The 27,921-nt window shown below is 51.6% G+C and overlaps 1 protein-coding gene across 1 annotated transcript; it reads left to right on the top strand.

Annotated features, from left to right (window-relative positions):
- Window positions 1–5,053: 5,053 nt before the first annotated feature.
- PWWP2B (PWWP domain containing 2B) lies at window positions 5,054–27,218 on the top strand. The gene is made up of 3 exons (XM_050899073.1): window positions 5,054–5,205; window positions 12,769–14,422; window positions 26,691–27,218. Exons 1-2 carry the CDS (start codon window positions 5,054–5,056, stop codon window positions 14,402–14,404), a joined length of 1,788 nt encoding a protein of 595 aa, XP_050755030.1. The 3' UTR covers window positions 14,405–14,422; window positions 26,691–27,218.
- Window positions 27,219–27,921: the final 703 nt, after the last annotated feature.

The following is a 27,921-nucleotide window of genomic DNA, read 5'->3' as shown; positions in this document are numbered from 1 at the left end:
CTTCATGGCTTTGACCTTCATGTCTCTGAAGTCCTAAGTGGAAATCATCTGTTCAGGCTGAGCTGGTGGATCCCAGGGGATCTGTTTCTTGCATTTGTAGGTTTGTGGCCGTTCCTAAAGCACCTTTCTGGCTTTCTGTGTGAGGTGTCGCTGAACACCCTTGCAAATAGATCAGAGAGATTTGTCTTGCATATGTCTGGATCAACAACTGATTAATGAGAGGCAGTGACTGAACAGAGTATTTCAATTAATTTTATACAAATACAAATGTGATGATTGATTTCTGTGCTGGTTTTAGTAGTACTTGCTCATGGAAAATTGGGAACGGACAGTTCTGCTCCAACAGGAGGGCTGAAATTCATCCATGCTCGTTTGTTCCATTTTCAGGAATGCCAGACCTCTGAGAGGAGAGGAAGAGAGGGAGGATCACCAAACACAAAAATTGATTGCTTTATCCTTTTCTTTTGGCATGCTTTACAGGCAGAGCACAGCAGGTCTGGCAGCGGCAGCGCCCAGCACGGCGCAGTATGACTGCACCAATAACCCCTTTGGCTCTTGATTCAGTTCCAGAAGTAAGGCTAATTTGTGCAGATATCGGTGAGTATTGAACAGGCCAGATCACACCTACATCGGCAACTGAATGTCACTGTGAGGCCGCAGGTGATTCGGCTGCTCCTGGGTGTTTATTAAGGCTCAGGGCTTGGAGCTTTTCCCAACCAGTTTCGGTTCTGTGGTCTCGCTGTCACTGTTACACGGTTCTCAGGTGCTATTGGGGCTTTCACCAGTTAAAATCTCAGGGTGTCTGGGCAGAAGAAAAGGTGTAAAGTGTTAAAATTTCCAAGTCAAGCTTTCCTAATTAAGAGTTACCCTGCCTTCTTGTGTGCTTACCGTGGGTGGTGGCTGCCTTCAGCGAGGGGGTGGCGTGCAGCCAGCCGCCAGGATCCTGGCGTGGCGGTGACACCGGGGCAGGGGGAGGCCTGGCTGCCGTCGCTCCGTCGGAGCCCCACGAGGAGCGGCAGAGGCCGGGCACAGCCGGCCTGGCTGGTCGCTCCGGGGGCTGCGGGCTGACAGAGGGGCGAGTGCCGGGGGGCTGTGCCCGGGTCCGCGTCGTGGCTGGCTGCGCCTGCCTTTGCTGCGCTGCGGCCGCACCGATGAGCGGTCCTGGCACCGCGTGCTCTGCAGGGAGCAATGCAGACGTACCCAGGCAGGCTGGCAGGGAACAGCCGGGGTCTCCCGCGTTGGTTAGCCCAGCACCAGCCCGGCTGAGTTCAGGCTGCGGTGCGCAGCCCCCACCCTGGGAGGCATTTCTCCCCCGCTGTCGGTAACGCAGGGAGCACGCAGCCCCGGAGCACAGTGCATGCACCGCAGCGCACACGCTTGCGGCTGCTCCAGCTCGGGCTCCGTGCCACCCGCGAGGAGCTCGGCCCTTGCCAAACACGACGTGGGCCTGGAAGCAGCACGGCAGGGCTGGCTCAGCACCGCGCCTGCACCGGCACGCCACGCTGCATCCCCGGCCCGGCTCATCTACGACCGAGACAAACCGTCCCTGGACAGCGAGCCTCACTGCACCGCACCTCCCGCAGGAGTGTTACTTCTTCTGGATCCCTTAGTCCAGAGCTCTTTGTGTCTTTTCCATACCGTGAACGGCTCAAGCTTTCATTTAACGCTCACTCTCCAAAGTCCGCACGGGAAACCAGGTGTTTTGGTTTCAAAGAAACCAGTTTCTGTGGTGCTACCAAGACATCATCGAGAGGTTTGATAGATGTGTCTGTGCTAGGAAGGGATAATATCATCCCCGTTTGGCAAATGGTTAACTGAGGCAGAGAGGGGGTTAAGCCAAAACTAAAGAAATTGTTTATTTTGGGGGATGTCAAACGAATGCAACCAAGACCAATGTCCTTGAAGCAAACACCCGGAAAGAAAAAAACTGAGTGCAAACCATTATGTTTGGCAAAGTTAACAGCAAGAAGGCTTACATCGGAAAGTGTTGGGTTGACCCTCATTTTCAAGGATTTCAAAGCCACAAAACAAGGTAGGAAAACGCTACTACATTTTGTGTACAAAGGAACAGAGACATCATCTGAACCTGCCATGCAGCCTCATGAAACACACTTAATAACATTTCCTTTATGAAGGGGGGAAAAAAATGCAGAACTTAAGTGTTAGCAGAAATGTTTTCTCAACTCCCTCACATTTCAAAAGCAATGGAAATGGCATTTCACTGCTTGACTTTTGAATATTTGTCAGAGGATGTGCAAGCTTGTCGCAGGGTCATTGCGGTGAATAAGCAGCAGAAAATCCACCCGGAAACAAAAGTGGAATTAATTGTATTACTTCACAGTGGTGAAGTGACAGAAGTAAACATCGGAGACAGGTAAAGTAAACAAGATTTAAATTGCTATCTCACCTTAAAATCTCAAGTATGTTTCAGTAACTTGGGAGAAGTGATATTACAGATGTTATCTGACTCTGCTGAAGTCACCTGAAGTTTTCTCGACGATTTTAAGTGGCCAAAGTTTCTCTCCATGTTTCCATATTCCACAGAGTAATTGTGTCTTAGAGCCATTGTTATGTTTCTGATGTGTGCAAAGCAGATGGGGAAAAATACCGTGGGTTGGCATGGAAGATCACCAAAGAGTATTTTGGATGTTGCTGACATACTCGTGATACACGTCTTTCTGGCTTTGGACTCCTGGCACAGCTGACACAAAGGCCAGCACGGTATTTCCAGTGAGTCTGTCTGCAGACCAGTTTCTGAGGTCTGTTTGTTGCTGATGAAACTCTGAGCAGATACCGACAGAGGAACAACTCTGAGCCATCTCCGAGATGAGAGCGTGGAAGTAGCTCACAGCAGTTGTTGCCTCCACATTATTTGGATCCCAAATGCACCACAGCTGAGTCAGACCCGAGGATTTCAGCTTTTGTTCGTACTGTAATATGACTCAGAAAGTAAAAAGGATGTTTCGGATGTATCTGGTGTTAGAAGGGGTTTGGCAGAGGAGGCCCTTCTGGTGCAGCACTGGGTTAGTGCTCGTATAAACCGACGTTTTGAGGAGAAGCCAGCCACGGGGTGATCGTGGGAGCTGGGGAAGGAAGGCTCCTCTTCTGGGACGCCTGGCCGCAGAGGAGGCAGATTTCCATCGGTAACAGTGGCTGAGCGCTGGGATCCTTTGGCCTCTGTAAGGCCCACGACTGAACGGCCTGCACGGAGCGGGTGGCGACGGCGAGACCCCGGAGCGGCGGGCAGCAGGAACCGATTCAGACCCAACGTGATTTCCGTAGCTTGCTTTGCTAGACACACGTCGTTACAGTGGGCATTTTGAGTGATTGCTTTTTGATTACTCTCCTCAAACATGAAAATACAATGGCACGTAGCTTGACGCGCAGTCCGTTTCATTTTGACAGAGGCCACTTGTTTTCCCAATTGTAGCGTCGGCAAAAGGCTCCTACAGTCAGACCCACAAAACAATAAAAATCCACCTAAGAGATGCCTCAATACATACATTTTAGAGTTTTCAAACTTGTATAAGCTTTTAAATTCACGTACAAGCGTTTTCTTAGAGGTGTGAAAAGCGGCAGAGCTCCTGGCCTTCCGAGGTCCCTCCCACCTGGAATTACCCTGTCCTTCCCAGCTGGTGACACCTACCCTTGTCATCCAGACCAGCCATTTTAGGTTTCCAAAGGGAATGGCGGAGGCCACCTCCGGACCCCAAATCTCAGCCCCTCTGCTTCCCCACAAAGTCTCTTTGCCATGCTCTGTTTGGGGTCATCCTCCATATTCGGAAAATGTATTTGCTTGTATGTGTTCTTAGTTATTGCTAATTGTACTGATAATCCTTAATGTGTATAAATATTAACAGCCCGAGTAAATTTTCTCAATTTTGTGTATTCTAAACAAGCTATGATGGAGTTTAAACACCACCGCTAAGGATCGTCCTGGGTTGAAAACGCCCCTCTTCAGCCGTGTGCTCTGCGGCCCTCTTCCAGGGGCGATCGCTGCGCCTTCATCGGAAATTTTACTTTATGATGCATGGCGTCAGCCGGCGGTGCCGTACCAGCCGGGTCGCAAGGTGTACTTTGCATGGCCCGGCGCTGTTTCGTGCTGCAAATGTGGCTTTCCGGATGCTGAATATTAACGAATTTCTCTTTGGTCCGGCCTATTGAGCCCGGCCCTCCGTTCGTCCCCTCCAGGACACGTCGGCTTCGGGTCCCACCAGCCCGCGCTGCCCTGTGTGATGACGCAGCCCATCGGTACATGATTACATCACTCTGATGATAAAGCATGGGTTATCTATTTCTCAAGGGGACTCCGGTCCACCGAAGGGCAGACCCGGGGCTGAACGCAACGGGCAAGGGCAAAAAACGTGCCCTTGCGCGTTCCGCGCCGCCAGCAAAGCCCCCGCCGGTGCCCCCCCCCCCCGCCGCACCGAGCCCAGCCGGACTCCAAAGGGCAAGGTGCCTTCCCGCCGCGTGCCGGACCGGGGAGCGGTGACCGCCGTGCGCTGCTGCGGCTGCGGGGGGGGGTGAAGGCGGCCGGGAGCACCGGCGGGGGGGGGGGGGGGTGGGTATGGCCACAGCCCCGCTCCTCCGGGAGCCGCCGCCGGGGCTCCGCGCCGGGGCCGGCGGGGGGAGCGGGGGCGGGAGGGGGCGGACAGGCCCCGCCCCCCGGTGGCCCCGCCCCCGGGTAGCCCCGCCCCGCCTTCCCTCTGCCTCCCCGCCAGGCTGGGGCCGGCGCGCGGCGCGGCCGCCAGGGGGCGGGCGGGGCCAGCCCGGCGTGCCCGCCCCGCCCCGGCCCGGCCCGGCCCCGCCCCGCCCCGCCCCGCCCGGCCCGGCACACGTGCGCGGCAGGGCCCGTCCGGCGGAGCAGGGGGCGCTGGGCCGCCCGCAGCCGCGGGGGCGGTGCCCTGACGTCACGCACCTACGGCAGCGGCGGCCGCGGGGCGCCCGCACCGTGAGGTCATCGCGCGGCGCGGCCCGGCCCGGCCCGGCCCCAGCGGCCGCCGCCGGCGGGGGAGGGGCGCGGCGGCGGGGCGGCGGCGGCGGCGGCGGCAGCATGGCCGAGGCGGCGGAGGCGGAGGCGCCGTCGCCGCGGGTGGGCGCGTGGCTGCCGGTGCTGGTGGAGCAGATGGTGAACGACACGCTGGTGGTCACGCTGAGCTGCGGGGAGCGCCGCTTCACCGGCGTCCTGCTCGACTGCACCAAGAAGTACGGGGGGGCACGGGGACCGGGACTGGGACCGCGGCGGGGGGGGCGCGGAGCGGCCTGCGCCGGGCCAGGCCGGGGGGAGCGCGGCAGGGGGGAGCGGGGCTGGCCCGGGGCGCCGCGGCCCGGCCCGGCTGCCCGGCCGGGGTCGCAGGCCCCGCGCTGCCCCCGCCGCCGGCGGCGCTCGCCCTTTGTTCGCCCGGGGCGGCCCGGCCCGGCGGGAACAAAGCGGCCCGGGGCCGCCTGCGGGCGGGAGCGGAGCCCGGCCCGGTGGGGGTGGCGGTACCGGTACCGTCCCGCTGCCGCCTGGGCCCACGGCGGGGACGGCACGGCGCGGTGCGGGCGGCCCCCGAGCCCGGCGCCCCGCGTGGGAGGCTGGGCCGCCCGCGGGCCCTTCCGTGGTGAGCGGCGACGCTTCGCTACGGGAGCCCCCCCCCCGCCCCGCCCCGCCAGGTCTTCGAGGGGACGCGGTGGATCCGGGCCGCTGCCCTCGCCCACGGCCCTGGACGAGCGTGTCCCTGCCCCACGCCGCCCTCCCGGCCCCGCTGCCGCCCTTGCAGCGCCGCGTCCCGGCCGGGTACCGGGGCTGCCGCTCCCCTCCGCTGCGAGAGCCCGCCGACCTTGCGCTGCGACAGCCCCCGCCGGGCCTGGTCGCCCTTGGAGGGGGCTGCAGCCCGCCTGCTTTTGTCGCTGCCTTCCCCTTTCTCCCCTACGTCGCCAGCGGCCCTGAAGCGGCACCGTGGGTCCGTCCCACCCTGGAGCTCCCTGTCGCCTTGTGACCCCCCCCTCGTCCCCTCCGTTAGAGCTGCGCCACGGTAACCCGGCGGCCTTGGCAGTAATTCCCCGTGGGAGTATCTTCCCTCCGGTTTCTTGTTGTGCTGTGGCAGCAGCAGACCCCCATGTCCCCGTGTTCTGCCGCGGCACAGCCGCGTGGATGTGTTGGCACCGGCTCTGAAGAGGTCGAGGTCCCCTCTGGGACAGAGAGGGGCATTCCTCTAAATGGGGGGCCCGAAAGGCCTGTGCTTCTGAAGGATGGGGAAACATTCACGCAGTGGGTGCTTTATTCCAAAACAATACTAACTTTTAAAGCATTTTCAAGTGCGCTGGTGGCAGGTACAGCTCTCCCAAGGACTAACGCACCGAAGCTGGCCAGCTTTCCTCTGGGCTGTGTTGAAGTTAGGAAGAGGGGTTTGGTTTCTGTCCACTCAATAAATGAATGGTCAGGTTACAGCCGGGTAGGAGTACAGCCAGCTTCACCTCTGTAATTCTTCTTAGAAGATGTATGAAGCAAGACTTCTGAACTTAATTTTCATAGTTTATTTAGTTTCACATGGCTATCCGGGAAAATTGGAGCCAGCTTTTCAAAAGTATTCAGGCATCTAACTCTATTAAGAGTCTATAAACCCTGCTTGGTGTCTAGTTCCAGCCAGAACAGTGAGCAGCAGGCATCTCTTCAATCGGTTCAAAAAGCTAGCTGTTTCTATCTTTTCACGTTCCAGTTGTCTTCCTCCTTAGTGACAACATGCGCCTTTTCCCCCCTAACCTTTCTCCATTATTTTTTTCCTTCTTTCTTCCCCCCCCGCCCCGGTGGATCCAAGAAACGACCAGACGGGTGTTTCCTCCCAGGTTTTAAGGCCCTTCCCGAGCCCGGCGCTGACCCAGCCCTGTCGCTGGTGACGCTGATCTCTGCTGGGGTGGGAGGGCAGCAGATGGCCCGTGGTCCCCCGAGCAATGGAGTTGTCTCTGAGGGCTGGTGCTCGTTCTGCTGCCGTCCCACCGACCGGGAGACCTGCGGCTCACCCGGGGGCTGCCTGGACCTGCAGTGGGGATGCTGGAGCAGCGTCCTCCTTTCTGACTTGAAGTGGAACGGGGAGGGCGGAAAGAAGGAGTTTTGCTGATGTGATTTAACTCACGAGTAGGATAGTTGCCCCCGTCTCCTACCACCCGCCCCAGTAATTATCATCTCTAACGATCAGACTTGTGTGTGGCGAAAGGTGAGCTTTTGGATGGGCCCACCTGCCCCCGAGGTTGCACAGGGATGGGATTGCTGCTCCCTCTCGTCGCCTTAAAAGAAGCTAAAATCTTTGAGCGGGCCAGTTCCATGGCCCGTTGGTACGGTAGTGCTGCTTCAGGTGGAGAAATGGGAGGAAAAGCAGTCCGGCTTCTGGGTGCCGCCTGGCACTGCTTTTTAATCATCGCTTTAGGGCTGCGATGGAGCAGGAGCACATCCCGCCTGTCTCTCCAGGAGCCCTGGGTAGAGATCTTCTCAGCTTCCATGGGTCTCTTGCAGCACTGGGAAGGAGAGCCTCTCCCCGTGGGGCCAGGCGGTGCACCGGGAGGACTCCCCGCCTCGGGTGTTGTGCAGAACTTGACAGGAGAGCAACTGCTGGGGCTGCATCCCATCGGTGGTGGTCCCGAGTGCTGGCTGGCCTGTGGCGACCATAGTAAGCCTGTGTGACATGTGGTGGCCAACACGTGGCTGGAGAGCCGTGGCCTCTGGTTATGGCTGCTCAACAGGAAGGAAGTGTTGTGTGTGAGGCAAGTGCCTGGCTCCCGGCGGACCTTAGTGACTTCAGGTGAGCATGGGGAGCAGGCTGAAAGCACCTTCTCCACTGCGGCGACCCTAAATTTGGGATGTGGAGGGAAGAAGAGATCTTGTTCATCACATTAACAGCAGAATACAGGAGTCGGTCTGCTAGTGGTTGGAAGGTAAAGGCCGAGATGTGTCCCAAAGGCAGTAGGAATTTGTCAGCTTGGTGCTGAACTTTGAAGGCCCCAAAACTAGTCCAAAACGGAGACGTGGCAGAGATGTTTTCCTTCCTCCTCCCCGTTGCCCTGCTGACGGAGCAGTGTCCCTCAGTGGCCTGCGCCCTGTGCAGGGGTTACCGCGTGCTCTGCCTGTACCTCCTGGGCAGCAGTCGATGCCGTGCAGGCAGTGCCGCCCCACCGGAGAGGGGAGGCCGTGCAGGCAGTGGGACGGGACTGGCAGGAGAGGAGCAACCAGAGTGGGTTGTTTTACCTGTACAAAAAGAGGGGAGAACCCCAAAAGAGAGGGGAAGCCTGTATGGTGGCTGTTCGGCTTTCTTTTGTGTTTTAAACTGGTTTTAGCATTACATAGAGGATGAATCTGTTTTATTTCTCCCAAAGTGTAGCAAGTGACATGGGGAGCTGAGCAGGAGGCAGGCCTGCGACCCGAAGCGCCCAGGCAGCCAGGAAATCCCTTTCCGTCCAGGTCCCGGCTGTCGGACTCCCGTTATTTTAGCCACAAAGAAGCAGGCGCAGGTTTGAACCCGAAACTGCCTGCCCCAGGTTTGCGGGGGCTCGGCCTGCAGGCAGCTTGCGTGGGAAGCAGGAGTGGCTGCGGGCAGGAGCCTGCCTGCTTCCTGCCTGCCTGCAGCCTGCCTTCTCCCCCGTGCACCGGTGTGCCTGCCTGCCTCCAGCCTGCCTTCTCCCCTGTGCCTTTAGGAACAGTGGGATGCAGGTAAAAATGCGTGCCTGACTTTTTTCCAATAGCTGTGGAATTATTTGAATAAAAAATGGTTATTGCCTTCCAACAGGCATCCCTTTTTGACCGCAGCCTAGGTAGTGTGTGCAGCAAGCACCAGTACTTACTATCGCGTGACTGGCGGTTACTGGCTTCTAATAAATTCGCTCTTCTAGACAGTAAGCTACATAGCATCCATGCTTATGAGGAGATTTGACTGCAGTTACAGTGTTTTTGATAACAAGATTTGGCAATTTTATTGCAACTGAGCTTCTAATTAGTTCTTTTTTAATTATGCATGATTATAAATCAGGGGAAGGTATCCTCTGTTCCAAGCAGAGGTTGGATTGAGGTAACTCAGTCCGTTTGGCTACAACTGCCCCAGAAGGGGGGATTACAAACAGGGTGAAATGACATCCCGCAGTATTTCCTGCTGCTTGTAATACCTGCGCATGCACTCACCCCTAACCCACAAACTCAGACACCTTCATCTTAGTTGGATGGATTTAGATACGCAGAATCAATAGTGACAGTAAGTAGATAGAAGAAATACATTAACTACATCCAGATTTGTGCAAAAAAGTCTGGGGGATGTAGGGAAAGCTAGTGAAATTGATATTTCTCCTTGTGGTAAAAGTGAGCTTCTCCTGGAAAGCGAAGTGTGTCAGATGAAACATTTCTTGTTCTGCAGTGGGTGGAAAGACACCGGAGCTAAATCCTCTTACAAGGAGCTGTGCCTGCGTGGAAGGCGGCTTCAGGCTGGGTGAGGGGGGGGCCACTGGGAGCTCCCCGAGGCAGGGACGCTTGTGAGCGCTGGCAGGGAGAGGAGGGAGCCTGTGAGCTCCCGCTGCACCCCCTCTGTGCCGTGGGCTCCCAAGGCCAGAACCGGGCAGGAAGGACTTCACCGCGTAGTCAGCACGCCTGGCTGCATATCTTACAATTCCCAGCACCCTGTGCTGTGGCCGTGCCGAGCACGGCTCTCCCCAGTGCTGTTGGGTGCCGTGGCAGGATGCAGTGGTGGGCTGCCAGCATAGGAGCAGTCCGGCCGCAGCACTGTGCCGCAGCAGGATTTGCGGAGCTCGTCTGTCCCTGCCCCTGCCCGGCCGTGGCCCTCCCTGACAGAGCTGCTACCTGGCCGTGTGGAAGCCACTGCCGTCGAAAATGAATCTTAAGCTGCTTTTTTGTTCAACATGGCAGTTTGTGTAATCCCTCGGACAAGGCAGGTGGTGTATTTTCTCTCAGACCGCTGGTGCTGCTGCATCTTTGGGCTGAAGAGCTGCTGAACTGGTGCCCTGGCACAGGGTGACGATTGAGTCTGGGTGAGGAGTCCCTGCTGCGGGAGGCTCTTCCTGGTCATCTGGGGTTTTTTTTTCCTTGTATTTTTGTAGCAAGTCTAAAATGGCAGGACCCCAGCCTACAAGGCTTCTGGTTAAAACGGCTTAACAGCCGTTGCGCTTCCCCGAAGCACTCCTCACAAGCTGCCCGCATGGTGCAGGCATGCACCCTGCTGTCCCCGCCGGCCTGCGGCCCCTCGCCAGGCAGAGCGGGAGGGCTGCTCCCAGTCCCACTGCAGTTCAGGTTAGCCTTAGTCTGGGGCAGTGCGATGGCAGCGGGGCACAGGTACCTGAGCACAGGCACGCTCGTTTCTTGCCCCGCTGTGCTCCCTAGGGAGGGCACTGACCCGCACACTGCCGAGAGGCCGGGGTCTGCGGGAGCGCGGTCCTGTGGCAGGGTGGGCCGTTTCAGACCTAGCAGGGTTACAGCGTGCTACTACGTTAACTTTACAAGCGTAAATCATCCCGTGAAGTTAACCTTTGAGTGCTTTGCTTCTGCCAAGCGAGAAGCTTCGTGCCACGCCGGACCCTCGGGAAGGAAGTGGATTTGATGGACCCGCCTGCTCGGAGCCAGGCTGTGGAGAGCAGACAGGATCCAGGCTTGCCTGCAGGAGCAGAGGGATCTGGGCTTGCGTCCATGCAAGGAACAGAAGACTTGTACAGTTTTCTGGTGTGACCGAATTATTCAATCTCATTGCAGAAAATAACCAAAATTTATAGCCAGAGCTTCGGAAATGATATCACTTTCAATTGTTTTATGAACGATGCTGACATCTTTCTTTGGCTGTACAAACTGTACTTGCTTTCTTGGTTGTCATTTGAAAGACACCTACATTCTCCGTTGTCTCTGTTTAAAAAAAAAAAACCTCTTGGAGCAAAAACATTTTGTTCCAAATTATGTGGTTTCAACAGCTTATTCCTCTTGACTCACTAGCGTTCGAACTAGGAGCTTCCCAGTTAAACTGAACTGTCATCTAAACAGCAAGTTCTTGCATTCTTACTCTTTGAATAACGGGAAAGGACTTCTCAGAGTCCAGATAACTCAGTGGTTCTTTTTATTTCAGAGAAGGGTAGTGACTTGGTACCAGAATCAGACTAATTCCTGCTTGCTCAGTTTATGCAAGCTTTATTTTTAAACTTGGTGGGAGTCTTCACGGAAATCAGGTGGGAGAGGTACGGTCTGTAGTTGTGTGAGAAAAGGAGAATGAAGCCCGTGGATTAGAGCCATATTAAATGGGATCCATGTTCCCCGTTCGCCTGTGATCTCCTTAAAAAGCCCTGCTCTTCTTCGTCTCTGATCCCGGATGGTTCGTGACCTTTAGTAACGCTGCTTTCTGCTGGTGCTCCTGGGAAGGAGACACCTCCTCGCCTGTGCCCGGGGAGGGGACGTGATGTTTTGAGGGTCCTCCCTGCAGCAAAGCAATGCAGCCTGAGGGCAGAGCTGGGGAAAGCGCTGGGAGCCCGGGTGAGTGGGTGGAGGGAGGAGGCTCCTCTCCATCGGCGAACGCACGGCGGTGACTTTGTGCTTCTCTTGATAAGGGGATGTGTGACTGAGTGGATGCCTTCAGCTTCTCTTCGGTGCCCTTCTGCGTAACGGTTGCCAAAGTCCTCTCTGTAACGCCACCAAGAAACTCCCTCCTTGCTAGTGTTTGGAAGGAGGACGATGGCTAGCGAGGAGGGGAATGGGAATGTAGCATCCTAAACTAAAACTAGTGTTTGGTCTGTAATTGTTCTCCATCTCTTTGTGGCTCACCTATACAGCCTTTTGTTGTTATTAAAAAAGCTGAAACGCTTCACTGATGGTGTACTCTCTACAGAAGTATCTCTGGAAAGCCGAGACAGCGAGCATTGCCCATTCTGAGTCAGTGTTTCAGGGCAAATATTTGTCCAAGTGCTGTGTTAGCATAATATTTCTAATGTCAGGCCAAGGGCATAAATTCTGGTGCAGAAACCCAGAGGCATGAATCGCAGTTGCGAGTTTCGGTGTTTCAGAGGATTTGCTTTTGCCAATATCTGTGCAAGGTACTGTATCCAGACTTTGGTAGCCTGTAGTGAGACTTGGCATTGAGCAATACTACATCATCGTTCTTAATTTTGCTATTCTGAAGTAGTAGTGTATTCCTTATTTTAACCAATAAAAGTCATATATAGAGAGACCGGGGGCAGAAGAGCAAAGATGTGAACTGGTGAACTTGTGGCTTGAGAGTGCAAGTTATCCATCCAAGTCAAGATGCTCAGATTTTGAATGAGAAGCTGAAAAATCAGCCGTGCAAGTACAATGTGAAGAAAGGAAGTTTAATAGCTCCCAGAAGGCTTGCATAATCTGTATCACAGCCCTCCTCGTGGATTTACCAGCCTGCTGATAACATAAACTGCTTTGCGTGATAAAACTTAAAACTTCTTAGAGCCAAACTTTGTGCAAAGAGTTCATGGAAATAGAGATTTTGATCTCGATGCCTTTTCTGGCAGAGGAGTAGGACACCTTTCCTAAATTTTGAAATGCCGTTATTTTTTTCAGTGGCAGAATTGGCTGCCTTGTCTAAAAAGTCAAGGGAAAATGTTGCGTTCTTAGTATGTTGAATTTGTGGGAGGGGTTTTTTTGTTTGGTTTTTGTTTGGTTTTGGGTTTGGTTTTTTTTTTTTTTAAGGAACTAGCATGTTTGTTAAGTGCAGTCTTGCCAGAGAAGCACCTTTCAAACATCCTGACTCTTTGTCTCTTTCCCTCCCTGTCCTTCTCGTCCCATTTTAGGTCCGGATTGTTTTGTCTCCCGTCCTCCTTCCCCAAGCACGAGGACCCTCCTGCTGACGCTTGCGCTAACGGAGCTGCCGACGGCAGAGATGCTGTGCAGGGCGAGACAGAGCCACAGCCCGCTGGTGAAAAGCCTCCCAAAGGAAACGGCGATGAGCAAGTACCCCCCCTCCTGCCTCCCCCGCCGCCTGGCAGCCTTCCTCCTTACCCCCCCTACTTCGAGGGAGCTCCCTTTCCCCGTCCGCTATGGCTACGGCACACGTACAACCAGTGGGTTCCTCAGCCGCCGCCACGGACTATAAAGAGGACAAGGAGGCGTTTGTCGCGGAACAGAGACCCGGGAAGGCTTATCATGAGCACTATCAGGCTACGGCCAAGACAGGTGCTCTGTGAGAAGTGTAAAAACACTCTGAACCCCGAGGATGCGAACACATCTAGGCAGAACGCTAAAACCAGGAGGAAGCTGAGCATTCCGGACAAAGAGCAGAAAAAGCACAGTGACTCCGACTACATGGAGAAAAGGAACAAAAGAGAAAAGAGAGAGGATGACAAGTTTTCTGGGGAACTCGTACATCGAACACCAGTTATAAAAATATCCTACAGTACTCCACAAGGCAAAGGCGAAGTTGTAAAAATCCCTTCCCGGGTTCACGGCTCAGTCAAACCGTTTTGTCCAGAGCGAATATTGCAGAACGGAGGGGAGGACCAAGAGGAGACCGGAGACTCTGAACGGTGTCGAGAAACCAAATGTTTGTTGGACAAGTCAGCAGGCAGCCAGCTTGCTTCCATTCCAAAACTGAAGCTCACGCGGCCGGTGCATTCCAGTGCTGATGTCCCACCCCCAAAGATACGGCTGAAGCCCCATCGCATAAATGATGGTCAGAGTGTTTCAATTTATAAGGCAGAACTTATTGACGAAATAAATGTCCTTCAGAACAGCAGGGAGTCCAATCCTGGCACATTTTACAATGATGAATCCACAGACAGAAGTTTAGCTGAGATATCTTCGGGGAGTTCAGGTGAAGATGATGACTTTAAAAGATTTCCCCAAGGTAAAGATGGACATGATAACTTGGCTTTCCTTATGAATTATCGTAAAAGAAAAGCAGATTCTTCTAGTTTATCGGTGTGTAGTAATGACAGTCTAGACGAATCCAAGTCTTCTAGTTCAGAAGTAACATCACCAGAAATGTGTGACTTTTTGCCTGGTGATGATGCATCCGTCTCTTCATCTTCAAAAGATGAGCGTAAAATTGTGCCGCCACTAACAGTTAGACTGCATACCCAAAGTGTGTCTAAATGTGTCACAGAAGATGGAAGAACTGTTTCAGTGGGGGATATTGTTTGGGGTAAAATTCATGGTTTTCCGTGGTGGCCAGCACGTGTTCTTGACATAAACCTTAGCCAGAAGGAAAACGGGGAGCCTTCGTGGCGAGAAGCGAAAGTATCATGGTTTGGTTCTCCAACAACTTCATTCTTATCTGTTTCAAAACTCTCTCCTTTCTCTGAATTTTTCAAACTGAGATTTAATCGCAAGAAGAAAGGGATGTATCGGAAAGCTATCACAGAAGCTGCAAAGGCAGTAGAGCATCTGACTCCAGAAATAAGAGATCTCTTAACACAGTTTGAGACATAACTTTGCCTCCAGTATCAGGTGAGTGCTTGCTGGATGAATGCTTCCCATGAAAAACCTTGTGTTTTTTAATCTCTGTTCCACTGTTTGTTTGCATTTGTTTTTCCATAAAAACTGAGGTTGACAATTGTTAAACGCAAATGCCTGGCTGTTAGTTGGTGGTGGTAATTTCAGAGGTGATAAGAACCTTTAGTTCCAAACCTTTGGGGGGACCATGGGAATTGGAGCCCCTACTTCCAGAAGGGAGTACAAAGCAGCTGACATCGTGAGGAAGCAAGCATCGCTTGTTCAAAGAGCTAGTAAAATTGTAGTCATGTATTGGTGCCATTTACAGCTAGGATGTGGCGAGTACTGAGGATACTTCATTTTCATCAAAACAAATCCTGTGTGGCTGGAGGGCTAGTAGCTCCTAGACTTTAAGTTTCTTTGAAATATCTTTTGGTTCAAAAAACTACAACTCTTCTTGGAATTGAGATTATCGTATCTAGGTACTGTTGCCCAGCAGTTACTCGTAACAGTTAAGGGCCCCTGGAGGCCCTTTGCTCCCCTGCAGTTTCTCTGACCCCTCTGGTATGGATTTCTTATGAAGGCACTTTCTTTATGGCTCTTCAAAAAGATTGTACCAAAAACTGTCTTTAACTGGGGAACAGTATTTCGGTATTTCTCACAGCACTTGCGGTTTGGCTTGTGTCTGAAATGTCGGTGCGTTGCTGGGGAATGGCCTGGATCGTCAAATCAAATTCTCTTGGGCTTCACCTGCAACCTCTTTGAGGACATAAGGTGGGAACATAAATGTGGGGGCTGGTTCTTTGTAATGCCTCCACATTTTGCTTTTGCTGGTTGCAAGCATGGAGGGGGCTGGTCCCTTTCTCATCAAACAGTCAAAACTTTGCCCAGGATGAAAATTTGGTACCTAAAAATACAGGATGTGGTGTGACTGGGAATAGAAGTACGCTCTGTAATTTCAGTTGATGCTGCCTACTACACTGCCCTCAGTGAAGTCCATGGGAAAAATCCAGCAACTTGAATAAGGTCTAGAATCATTTCACAGCCTTCCAGTCGTCATTATCTAGACAAGACCTCATCTGTGATACTGTTAAACAAGGGGAGGCATTAACTTTTTGTCTGAAAACCATAACTAATCATTAGGAAGAGTCTTCTTGTCAAAGGTCTTGCTTTATACAGTGTGGTTCATTATGTTGTCCCCTAAACTTTTCTGCTCTTTTTCATGCTGTGTGTACATGAGCTGGTACTACTCCTGCTGTAGACTGTTCTTCTCTATCTGAGGTATTGTAATGCAGTGGGACTACGATGGTCAGTGCTCATATAATCCTGAGGGGGAAAAAGGACTTTTTTTTTTTTTTTTTTTTTTGGTACCCTCTGTCATGGGACTTCACCACTTGCTTGAGTGTGATGAAGGACTTGCTTTGCTTGAGGTATTCCATCTCAGCAAGCCTGGCTGGAGTAAATAATCAGAGCATGTCATATTCATCCTCTGTACTCAAGGTGTCTGGACGACTTGACACTCGAGCAAGTAAAAATGTATAACTGCAGCAGCAGCATTTAAGCTTCATCCTTGATCTTGCGCCTTCAAATGCTGCTTAACTCTGGCTAAAGACTTTATTATATCAAGAGCGTTTGGATTGGACCCAAATTCCTATTAGCTAGATCTGGAGTATAAATAAACCTGATGCCCAGAATACGCTGTCCTCGCCAGTGAAAGAATCATGGTCAAAATCCATCACTCCTGTACGAACAGTGCTCTATTTAAAGGAGCAGCAAAGCTTCATCCTTCTTCTGAACTGTCTTCACTGTGTTTGTATGTGCCGTTTGGGACAGCTTTAACCGAACAGATGTCGTCACCATTACTGACAGCTGTCCTTGCTGTTGTGAGCTCTGGGTGGGCTGGTATGCCACATCTGGTGGCTTCTGGGCAGGAGAAGGGGCAGGGTGAAGAAGCGTCTGATGCTTCAGATCAGATTGGCCATGCCAGTCGGTCCATGTGGAGTAGGAAAGCGTGTGGCCAAGAGGAGCTCAAAGCCCAGACCTGGAAGTCAAAATGGGAGGATGTTGGCCCAATCACATGTTAGCCTAAGGAAAACGCTGCCTGTTCTTACCAGTAGGACCACTGCAGATGTGGTGCTAATGGTAAGACCTGACCACGAGATGCGGGGTGAAAGGCTGTAGGGCAAGGACTCAAGAAGGAAAAGAAGCACTTGCTCCAGAGGAGACCTGGGTTATTGCAGGCACAGTGGGTATCTGAGCTATAGGTACAGAGTAGAAGGGGTGAAGCGGGTCTGTAAACTGGGGGAAAGAAGAACATGTTGAGAATGATAAGAAGAAAATGATGGGATGGCCTGGATTAGACCAGACCCTTCCTTCCCTCTGTGCTCTTTGGCCAAACCTCTACATTTAACACATATCGCCATTTCATTGGCCTCCTTCAGCTGGCTTTCCACAGATGATTTTCTGCCTTACATGTGTCCAAGGTGAGCTGCCAACACAGTCTGCCTGTCTGGAGATGATGTGATAGTTGGGTAAACAACTCCAGTTGCTCAAAACCAGAAAAGCAGAACAAAACAACTTCCTGTGTTCCACATGTCACATTTACTCAGGTTCCAAATTAGACCAGCATGTCTCGTGTTTTGGTACATCACTTATAAAACAACTTATTACTTCAGAGACTTGCCCTGTACCTAATTCTCTCCATTCAGGAGGACTGAATTTTATTGCTTTCCTTGAATTTCCCTAAGGTAGAACTGAAATGTTTCCATCAGTTGCTCATCGACTGTTCTTTACTGAGGGGTGTAACTTAAGTTTTCACTAATGTTTGCAATTCCTGAGTCCTAGGACCACAATGACACTTGAGCTACAGTTAAATATCTAAAAGCTTTGAGGCCTTTTCAAGGCAGTACAGCCTTACATCTGTTAAAGTAGTTTCTAAGAGCAGACATCTGACTGGTGATATTGCACGTTGCCGCTGAAAAATCCATCATGCTGTGACTTCACTGGCAGCTGCACGAGGGCTTGTTATCGTTAGCACAGAACAGGAACAGGAGTCCAGGAGGTGCCTTCGGCGGCAGCACTTTGCTAATGCCACTTGTGCTAATCCTGGGCACAGCAGAAGTTTGTGACTGTTGACACTTTCTGTTGTGAAACTTTCTGTCTTCTGGCATGTGATGCTGTTCTGCAAAGCATGGAGGGTAATTACTGGAAAAAACGTACAGACAATTCGGATAATTTGTGGATGCATATAAAACTGGAAGCAATTGGATTTTTTTTTTTAAACTTGGTTTGGGTTTGAAAAGCTGGTATGATCACTTTGTGTTTTTATTATTTTGTCCTTATCCTTTTTTTGCAAAGAAAATACTTTATTAAAACCCTGTCATTAACTGACTAGTAAAACAAGGTTTCTGGAAAAACGGCAGGCAGACTAGCAACCTGTAGAAGTCAGATTTGTAAGACACTCTTGGTTTAGAGTAGTGCCAGGAGAAAAATGCCCACTCAGCATCTTCTCATGCCGCTTTTGTCACTTCTACTTGTGTGTTACGTACAGATGGCCGCTGTACACGCTGCCTGTGCTGCAGAGATGTCTGCGCTGTAGCTGGATGCTTGGCGAGTTATTCTTATCTGGTTTTAAAGCACCAGATACTGGCTCACCTCTGCTCGTCATGCTTTCATGACTGCAGGCCTCTGTTGTTAGCAGAAGGTGGCTGTGACCAGACCCAAGGCTCTGGTAGTGCCAGGATAATGGGCAGCGTTACTTCCCTGCCGAGCCTGACCTGCTGCTGTGCCGGGCCCCCGCACCGTGTCAGCAGCCCTGTCCCGCAGGGTGGGAGCCGGGGTGCGGCCTGATCCCTCGCCACGGCTGCCTTGAGCACAAAGCACGAGGAAAGCGGTTGCCCCTAGCCCAGAGCGAAGGATGTTTGCCTTTCTCTTAAGGAAGGCCGGTCCGAGGGCCGGGAAGTCGGAGGGAGGCCGCGGCCCAGCTGCTCTTGGCAAGGCCTGGGCCTTGTGGCGCCGCTTCCCCCTCCAGGTGCGGGATACCTCAGGCAACGCTAGCTGTGTTTGCTGCTGCTTGGGATCGCTGCGGCTGCTCGCTTCCCTCCCCTGCTGCCCGTGGCGTGAGAGCTGAAGAGGCGGCCTGCTGAAGAGGGGCGTCTGGGGGTGCTGGTGCCGCGAAGACGTGGCTGGAGGGGCAGGGGACACAGCTCGGCGCACTGCCACGCGTGCCGGGAGAAGGCCAGAAGAAGCTGAGCCTGATGTTCAGGGAGTCACGATGGTGTCACCAGGGGTGGACATCTCCGAGCCGTTTGCCCAGGGCGGTACCGAGCTCCCGGTGGGAAGCAGTGGCTGCAGTGCTGGCTGCCCGCGCAGCTGAGCCCCTGACGTGCGAGGGGCAGCCCTCCTTCCAGTCCAGGCTGATGGAGGTGGCTTTGCTTCCCCCTCATCCCTGCGGCTTCCTGCCCCTCTTCCCGGTGTAACTGCCTGCGAGGCTGTGCTGCGGGCCTGGTTGGATGCTCGTCATCCGTCACCCATCTTGGCTGCAGGACTCTTGTCTCCAGAGTAGTTTCAGACGGTCAGAAAGTCTTCTGAGAAATGGAGGTGTTGCCTGTGGCGTGCCAAGCACGTGTGTCTCGGCAGGGGCAGTAGGCCTGTGTGCGGGACCTGCGGGCTTTGGTACTCCGGCCTTGACTTTTTTCTTGGGAATAAGAAAATCTCATGTGCTTTTGCATTTTGCTTTCTGTTCACTTCCATGATAACGTCATATTTAAACTTGCAGCTGCATAAACTTCAAATTCCTTGAGCCAAACAACTGCTCTTCCGTTGTCTTTCACAGTGATGAGCACCCCAGCTTATTTCTGGTTTTATAACAGCAGGTTTGCCGGCATACCCGGGGCATTGTGTTCAGCCACCAGAGAGATGCGATCCAAGGGCGTGCGATGCAGCGTGCTGAGCACCCTCCTGGTCTGGAGGGGAACCCCCGCACAGGGCAGGGACGGACCCTTCGGGGCTGGTGTCACACACGTGGTGTTGGGGACAAGCAGCGGATGGGACCGCAGCTCCGGCTCTGCCATGGGCCGGGGTGCAGGAGGGAAGGAGACCCGTGTTCCCTAAGGCCACCCTGTCCCTGCTCCAGGGAACGCATCGCGTGGTGGGATCAGGGGCTTTTCAAGGAGCGTGCGTTGCTCCGGCCCTGCTGCGTGGTGAGGGTGTTGGTCCGTGCAGGTACAGGGCCCTTGGCAAGCTGAGCAAATCCTGCCATGCCGCAAGGCCGAGGCTCTTGTTCTGCTCTGTGATCCTCCTGAATGGCTCCTTATGACAGGTCTCCCCTCCCTGTCCACAGCCCTTTAATGCAGTAAAATTTATAAAAAAACTGCTTGTAGATTTTCATACACATCTGTGCATGAAACAAGTTTACAAGATGTATATTCATTTGCTTTTTCAGTCTGGAGAATCCTTTATTCTTCCTCCCTCTCTATCCCCTCTACCCCCAAGCTGTGGCTGTGGAACCATTAAACTTGAAAATACTGCCTTTTGAAGGCTTTAATTTTGCTGCTGTTAGCTTAATAGACCCTCAGTATCAGTACATTTAGCCATTCATCACAAAAAGCACACTGCTACTATGTACAGCAAAATCAAACCTTATTGCATACTTGCTATATATAGTAAGCTCTAACGTAAAATTTGGAACATTGGGTTATGACTTCACCTTCAAAGATGTTCAGGGCTTTGTATGTGCATGTAGCCAGTCCTGCTTGCCAGCAGTTTATGAAGCAACATAAATCACTCTTCTTTCTCCTTTTACCTCTTCTCTTCTGCTCTACCAGTGGCACAAAGAGGTTATATAACTTTATATAAAGTTGTGGCGGTGATTGCTGTGATAGCTAAATTTTTAAAAACACCTGCCTGGTCACGTGCAATATTTCAGCCCAGAAGATGAATGCTTGAGATTTTTCTTGGCCTGGTTTCTAGATGGTTCAGTCAACTAAAACCAAGCTTCCAACTTAATTACTGTTTCTCAGTCTTCCTCCAAACAGCTTGGAGTCAGCGTCTCTGCATACTAATACAAAGTAGGAGAACAAGTCTAAAATAGACTGCATTGCATATTTGTGTGCCCCAGCACTGGATGTCTGGAGCTGCACGTCTGGTGGCATCCTGCTGATTTCCCTGTTCCCGAAAGCGCTTGCACATTTGGCTTGTGACCACTGCCACTGCATTTGGAGACATCTAGATCCGTGCTGCTTCTCCCTGTTTGTGCCATCTGTTGCCCCTCTTTCCTTCCCTCCGCTCTCCGCTCCCAAGCGTATTTTTTGGAAATGCCAGCAGGCCATACATTGTGCTATTTCTAACTGCACACGAGCTGCGCAGATGCCCAAGAATGCGATCTGCTTACGTGAGCTGTAACTTCAGCTGCCGAAGGAGATTTGTATCAACCGAAGGGCTTAACAACTCCCTTGGAAGCACAGCAAGCTGCTCTCTGGACTGAGGGTCTCCAAGCCCCATCTGGAGCTTTAGGCAGGCATCTGCTAGTTGTGCTAGCCGAGCGTGCCCGCGCTGAGCAGAGGGAGTGGGTGTCCCTCTGCGGTGTCACTCGCCTGGTGTGCGCTCGGTGCTGGTTGGATCTGTGCAGGAGCAGGGTCTGTGCCGGGGGCTCGGGGCTGTGGGTGCTTTGAGTGGAGTGTGCAGGGGGCCAGGCTCTGCAGAGCAGCCCCATCCGCAGCACTGCTTACCGGGGTGGGAGAGACGGGCTGCGTCTGCGTGGTGAGGAGAGATATCTGGACGAAGAGCCTGGAAACTTGTTTCTTTGGAAACTTTTACAAATAATGTAAAAATGAAATTTCTGTAGCTTTTCCTGAATTGGATTTATTGACTCATTTGTTTTTTAAACTCAAATGGAGGTGTCCAAAACTGCAGCTACGATTCCCCTTTTCACACTGAGCATGGCACGTTTGGCAGGGTGGGATCTCAGGCAGAGAGCTGGCTGGCGTGCGGTTTGGAGTGAGCGGTGCTGGTCAGCCGAAGGGGTAAAGCCCTTACTGAGGGAGTCCTCTTGCCTCTCTGGGTAAGGCTCAAAAGTTCATCCTACTTCTGTTGCGATTAAGCAGGTATTTGCCAAGTATTGAGCACCTCTGAGTTGCATGTACAGAAAGGCTACTTTGGGCCAACAAGGAATAGGGGATTTTTGGAAACTTGGGGATAGCTCTGTGTAGAGAAGGGTGCTTGTTACTCTGAAGGAGAGGAATGAACAAGATCTTCATGCAATAGCTATGCGTTGTTAATGCCACATGCAAGCTGCTTGGCTCGTGAGGCCTGGTGACACAACGAGGTGACACAGATATTTCCCATTTTGATGCTTAGGTGTGAAAGGTAGGACTTTGAACCCAAAAACCGATGTGAAGACTCTTAAATGTAGAAGAACTTGCAAGCTTGTTTTTCAGCCTTGATATGCGTTTTGTTTTTTCCATAAGTACCCATTGCTGACACTGGGATCAAGGTGAATGGGCGTGTGTGGGCTGAGTGACAAACTCTGACTTCTGCCTAATAAAAGACTTAAGGAAGCTGCTTGCCTGTATCCTGCAAACTAGATGAGGATGAGCTGGTGCCTGTTTTTTGTTGTTTTTTTTTTAAATCTGCTTGATGCATCTGTTTTCTACTCTCTATGTACCTTTACAGAATACATGGGCTTTGCATTAGCTAGTTTATGAACTCTCGCACATCCTGAGATTACGTACATCTGAAATAGGCTTCTTGTGTCCGGCAGCGATGACAGAGATGGGGCTTAATACCTCAACTTCTGGAGTGCTTGTGCTCTTCATACCTACAGTCCCTGCACCCCAAATCTCCAGCTCTTCAATCAGTTGGAAAGTGCTCTCGCTTCTCCTGGTGCCGTCTCTGCCCCAGAGCAGGAGCGGTGCGGGATCCTGCCGTGCGCACTGGTGGTGACATCCGTCTGGTACGTGAGGGCCGGGGCTGTGTGTCCTGCCGGTCCCGAGGCCACCGGGCTGGCCCCGGTGCCCATGGGTAGCAGAAGGCTCTTTGTGCTCCTGTTCCTATGGATGCAGCATGGAGCGAAGGTCCACGTGTGGCTCCTCCGCCTGTGCAAGCGAACATGGCTCACCTCGCCTTAGCAAGAGGGTCACAAATGCTCTCCGGCATCTTGTGCCTGAGCCTTTCCCACATGGACTCCGTCAGCTGCTCTGCCTTAGTCGTATAGTCGTCTCTTGGTCACTGGGTATGCATGTCTCTCTGGAAGGGAGGAGCAGGGCATTTTTTTAATGAAGGCTTTTTTTCATTAAGTTGATTAATTTCTGAAGGAGTGAATGCTTTTAACTGACGTACCAGTTCCTGTTTAATCTGTATTAGATTCTTGCTATTGTAGGATCAGACAGACTTGTTTTCTTTATAAAGCATATTTCCTGTGTGCTCTCTGCAGTTGAAGAAATGAATTGTAGCAAAATTACTGGTTTAACTTCCCTTATGAAGGATGACTTGCTCTATTTTGATTTGAGCCAATAACTTGAGCCTTTTCTTCATGCAGAAAGCAACCCTTTCTAAAAGCAGAAAACCCTCAAACCCGATATAGGATTTTTCATAGAGATGCTTGGATGATAGAGTTTAGTATTGGAGAACATAGCTGCTAGCCTGTTCAAGTCAGCTGGATGCTGATGCCTTGGGAGTTCGAGATGGTTCCAAAACCCCATCCAGCACATCAGGGATGGGGGTCCTGGCTGCGATCCAGTAACCCCCACCCGCCCCAGCCCTCCTCCCGCAGGAGGAAAGCATGGGAAGGAAGGACCTTCCCGGATACGACCGCTTGAGCCAGGACTGCCTTGCTCCCCTCCTCCCAAGGGGAGATGTCTGGAGGAAGACTGATTTGGCGATGCTCAATTACAGCCTGCTGTTAATTGCGTTACGATTAGAAAATACTCCTCCAAATAAGCTGCTTGGGTGGAGAAAATGAGCAGACTTCTTGCTGCCATTGCTTCCCAGCCTGCCAGGATGCGCAGGGTAACCGGGGCTTGTGCCGCTCACATGGCTACAATGGGAGAGGGTGTCAGCACTGCAGCCCTCCGGGGCTTTCCAGAGAAACCATCTGAAGGAGATGGGTTCTGAACTCCGGCAAGCATGCATGTCTCTTGGTCTTCACCTGGAGCTAGTCTGTGAGCATCTGCTGGTGGTGGCGGCGCAGCCCTGGACGCCCGGCAGCACACCGGTGCACGCAGGAACCCCTTCAGTGCTGCACTTGGTACTCTTACAGAGGCAAAAGTCGCGGGGCCCGAGGTGCTCCCCGTGCCGCGGAGGGGGTGCTAGGGATGTCCTGCACCTTCAGGTCTCACCTGAAGGGTGAAGGTGCGAGTCCCCTGAGCAGGGCAGAGCTGGGGTGAGCAGGGTCCCCACCCATCAACACGCTCGGGATGCAGTAATCTCGGAAGATAAATCAGCTTTCTGCACTCTGCTGCAGCTGTTAAATCTGAATTTGTGAATGGCTTTATTTAATCCAAAACTTCATTTTTTTAAATTATGAATAAGCACTTGGCTTCAGGAGAACTTTCTTGGCTTTCCTTTCGACATACAGCTTAGCACACAGGCTGCTAGATCATGCCATTGTCCTGAGTCAGTCAGTCTGTTATGTGTTCATTACTCATACGTGTATCGAGGCTACAGCAATGTCCAGAATGTAGTGTTTAAGCTGCTGCTGTTCCATCTTGAAGGTTTTTTTTTTTTTTAAACAGAAATCTCTGAAGTTTTCCAGCGATGAAGTGAGAGCGTGTGAGTGACTGTCGCTGTATTGCTCCTCTTGAATGCACGTTGAAAGCTCCTGGGTCTGCTCAGGAGGTTGCTTAAAACAGGCGCCTGAGCTCTTGTAGGGGGTGGCCTCTGCCCCCTTGCCGAGCCTGGGCTGCGGAGCTCTGTGTTTCCAGGCCGGGGACAAGCGCCCGTCCGTCTGCAGGCACGCAGAGCTGAGCAGGGTGGTGAGGTTTCGACACTTCTAGACGTGGAGCATCAGCTGTTTTAAAGCAGTTTGCTGTTTTGCCGGTAGCACCAACTTTCTGCTCCCAGAGGAGAGAATCCCTGATCTTTGCCCCCAGGTAATCTCAGCGAGCAGCTGCAGTTTGGCCTCCTCCCTGTCCCTACAACAGGGCAGCGTCTGCCCTTGCGTAGGCAGAAGCCTTCACTGGGAGGTTGTTTGGCATTGTGCTTCTGTTGTGATGCTTCCTTCCTCCAAGCGTGAAAATCACAAAGAATAAAACCAGTCTGAGGGCTTGCTGTTACCTCCTCAACAAGGAAATGCATTTTTTCCTGTTTAGGCCAAATATTCTCAACCTGTAATCTGTCTCTGTAGGGTCAGCTTTTTGCAAAAACCATTTGAGGGATATTCTGCCAAGTCTGTGGACCTCACTAAGGCTTTGGTAGGTGTAAGATAATAAGCCTGCAAGTGAGTTTGTTGTGTGCTCTTGAAAATCTCGCCATTCATCAGAAGGCAAATGAATAGATTCTCCTGCAAGATTAAGTATAAATTTATACTCTGTCGGCTATAGGTAGTAGAGCCTTGTTGTGAGACATCCCAGTTTCTTAGGAGCGGGATGATTCTGCTAAATACTGAAGGAGTTTATGAAACCTGATTGCAGTCCTTCTCTGGAATACAGGTTTTAGGGCAGATGTTCATGGTGTAATGAATCAGCGCTTTGAAGTCTCAATTGTGTGGGCAATACTGAAGATCATTCTGGATGCTGAGTCTGGGCAAATCAGTGTCGCTTCTGGTTCCATGCCCACAGAAGAGGTGCTGCTGCGTTTTCAGCAGCGTTGGGAATGTGATTATCTTCCTGTGTTTGGTGTTGGTGTTCTTGGTTTATTGTGCTCTGTATTTTTAAGTCACAAACCTCAACTGTGAGGGGTTTTTAAAAGTCTTTGATCTTTTGCTTCATAGCATTAATCCTGTTTGTCAGGAACACGGATTTGAGCCTGCGTGTCCTGTGGTTCTGATTCGGCCACGTTAGTTGATTTGGCACAGACGTGTGTTAGGGCTGGTCAGACTTTTGAACTGGCTCAAAGTGAATTGCGTTTGAAGTGTGGTGCAGTGATGCTTTTGCAGTTGAAAAGTGTAAGTGTAGATCTCCTTGCCATTTTTTCATTCATTTCTGTATCACTGAGTTGTTTCACGTGTCTTCTGGTTTCTTCACTTGCTCTTGAAGACAAATGGATCCTCCCTTTGAACTCTTTCAAGGCTGCCACTCCGTAACCTGACTTACAGGGCCAGTGCAAGTACCTCTTGTATGCAGGGGTACAGACGAGGACTTCTCTCTTTTGTAGTTTTTTGTTTTGACGGGCACATCCCTCTCCAGTAGATGTATCTTTTCAAGCCTGTCATCTGCCCTTAGTCTCGGTGGCTGGTATCTGGCGAGAAGGCCAGATGACAGCAGCGTAACACATCAAGCGCAGGTAGCTTCATTACCTTTTGGTAGCTGTGATTTGGAGTACGTGGTTTTGCACTTCTGAATTCAGAACGAGCATCTCGCGTGCTCTTCTCGCCTGAAGGCTGGTCAGTCGTTGTCTGGCGCGCTCGGATGCAGCCGTCTTCGGATGGCTGCGTGGGAGGGGAGCAGTGTGTGGTCCTTCGAGAGACACTGGCCATGCCAAGGGCTCCGCAGTGCTGCTGTGGCATGCACTTGCTTCTGCAGCCTGAAATGAGCAATGGTCCAGGGTGGGAAGGGGAGCCTGTGGGGGGTCCGAGGGGAAGCAGAATGTCTTTTACCTCCGGAGGCAGAGTGAGAAGGTGTCATGGTCGCTCTGCCTCTTCATTAACACGCGATTGGGGCGCTGCGGCAGCGGTCCATGTCTTGAGTAGTTGCAGGTACTTAGAAAAGCTTCTGTACGGCTTGCTGTCAAGGGGAAAATAATCCTATTTTGTAGACCGTTTTTGAAAAGTGGAGGCAGATGTTCTTCACGTGGTACTCTCTGTAGGGACTCGTGGCAGATTAACCTACAGTAACCCACCCTGAATGGGGACTTAAAAGTCTTTAAGCCAGAGACTGAAGATTTATTACTGTCACTGAAATTCATATCATGTCTGTCTTGGAGAAAATTCCCGCTCTTACTTTGGGTTTGTTAATTTGACGAGTTTCTTCCAAAGCTGTAGCTGCTGCTGTTTTTGCCTGCCGGGCCAACTGGGAGCAGGAGAATTCCTGGCTATATTTAGAGGAAACCTGGAGCATGTGCCTTGCCGCTAATGCCGGTCCGGTCTGTGCCGCCTGCAGTAACCTCTCCCTCTTTCACTTTCTTCAAGGTAACAGAAGATAAGAGCACAGCTGTTCTTCTAGAGGGTCACGAAGTCTGTAAACATCCTGACATGCTCCCCAGGAGAATCTGGAGGTTGCCGTGCGCGTGGCAGGAGGACAAGTCTCCTTGTCAGATTGCACTGCTTTTCATCTGGGACAGGTGACAGGCACCGGGACTTGGAGTTAGGAGGCTCTTCTGGTGTGAGGCTGGCAGGAAAGTCTTAAGGATATCTTACCCTAGAATGAAAATTTGACAAGTCATACGGCAATGAACTAGGAGAACAGCAAAAACCACAACTTGGAATGTATTTATTACTTAAAAGTTAGCTATTCTTGATAAAATCCCAAAAATTATTGCTGCTGCTTATTTTACTTACAGATTTCACACACTTGTTAATTTTAAAGCTACCAAACTTTTACTCAATACTGTACTCTGAGAAATGTAATTGGAGCAGGACATGCAATAGAATGAAGTCATTGTAGTGTCTTAAGTACAATGGACTCACTTTTGTGTCTATTAAAACTTGGAAAATGTGCAACGCATAACTATGTGGCTGTCATTGCATATGTTAAAGCTTTTTCATGTCATTTACTGCAGAGCTGAGAGAATCAATGTTTTCAGGTACGTGAACAAGCAGTCACCTGGTAACTTGCATGGGTTTGTGTCCTAAGTGTGTGCTTTCTTAAGTCACCTGAAACAGCAGGCAGCCCAGCCTTGGCTTGCTCATGCTGCATGCGTAGAGGTGGGTGGTTAGCCTAATGGCTCCAACTGGAGAGTGAATTAACATTTTGAACTAACTTTTGTGTTCGCACCTAGTCAGCGAGTGTAATTTAAGGCCCCTTGAACACATGTTATTGGATAGAAAGGATCTTCATCCTTACACATGACCAGAAATGATGAGCAGTCTTTTAAAAAACAGAAAACAAACAGCCTACAGCTTTTGTACCAAATCTAGAGTACAAATGGTTTACAAACTAAAGTGACCTATGGACAAGCTTTTGAAACTGTGTCAATTTTTTTGGTTTTGCATTAGTCTAGCTTTCTCTTGGATTCCCTCAGTCTAGAAACATTAATTTGTGGTAATCTGTTCCTTCTGATGCTGGAGAAAACAGTTCAGCGTTGTCCCTGCTAGGTAAATTGTTGTCTGCATGTAGAAGATTGCCTTCGAGGTACAGGATTGTTGCGCAGATTCTGCTTCCTGTTTGTTCTTAATCTGTTGCAGCAAACACTGTGATGAA

The sequence above is a fragment of the Gymnogyps californianus genome, chromosome 6, assembly GCF_018139145.2.
Source record: "Gymnogyps californianus isolate 813 chromosome 6, ASM1813914v2, whole genome shotgun sequence".
NCBI classification, from domain to species: domain Eukaryota; kingdom Metazoa; phylum Chordata; class Aves; order Accipitriformes; family Cathartidae; genus Gymnogyps; species Gymnogyps californianus.
The sequence above is the reverse complement of the archived record's forward strand: the minus strand, read 5'-3'. Positions and strand labels throughout refer to the sequence as shown.

Excerpts from the sequence above, each read along its gene's own strand:
- PWWP2B (XM_050899073.1), top strand. The coding sequence starts at position 5,054 with ATGGCCGAGGCGGCGGAGGCGGAGGCGCCGTCGCCGCGGGTGGGCGCG. Across the intron at positions 5,206-12,768 it reads CTGCTCGACTGCACCAAGAA|GTCCGGATTGTTTTGTCTCC; the intron begins GTACGGGGGGGC and ends GTCCCATTTTAG.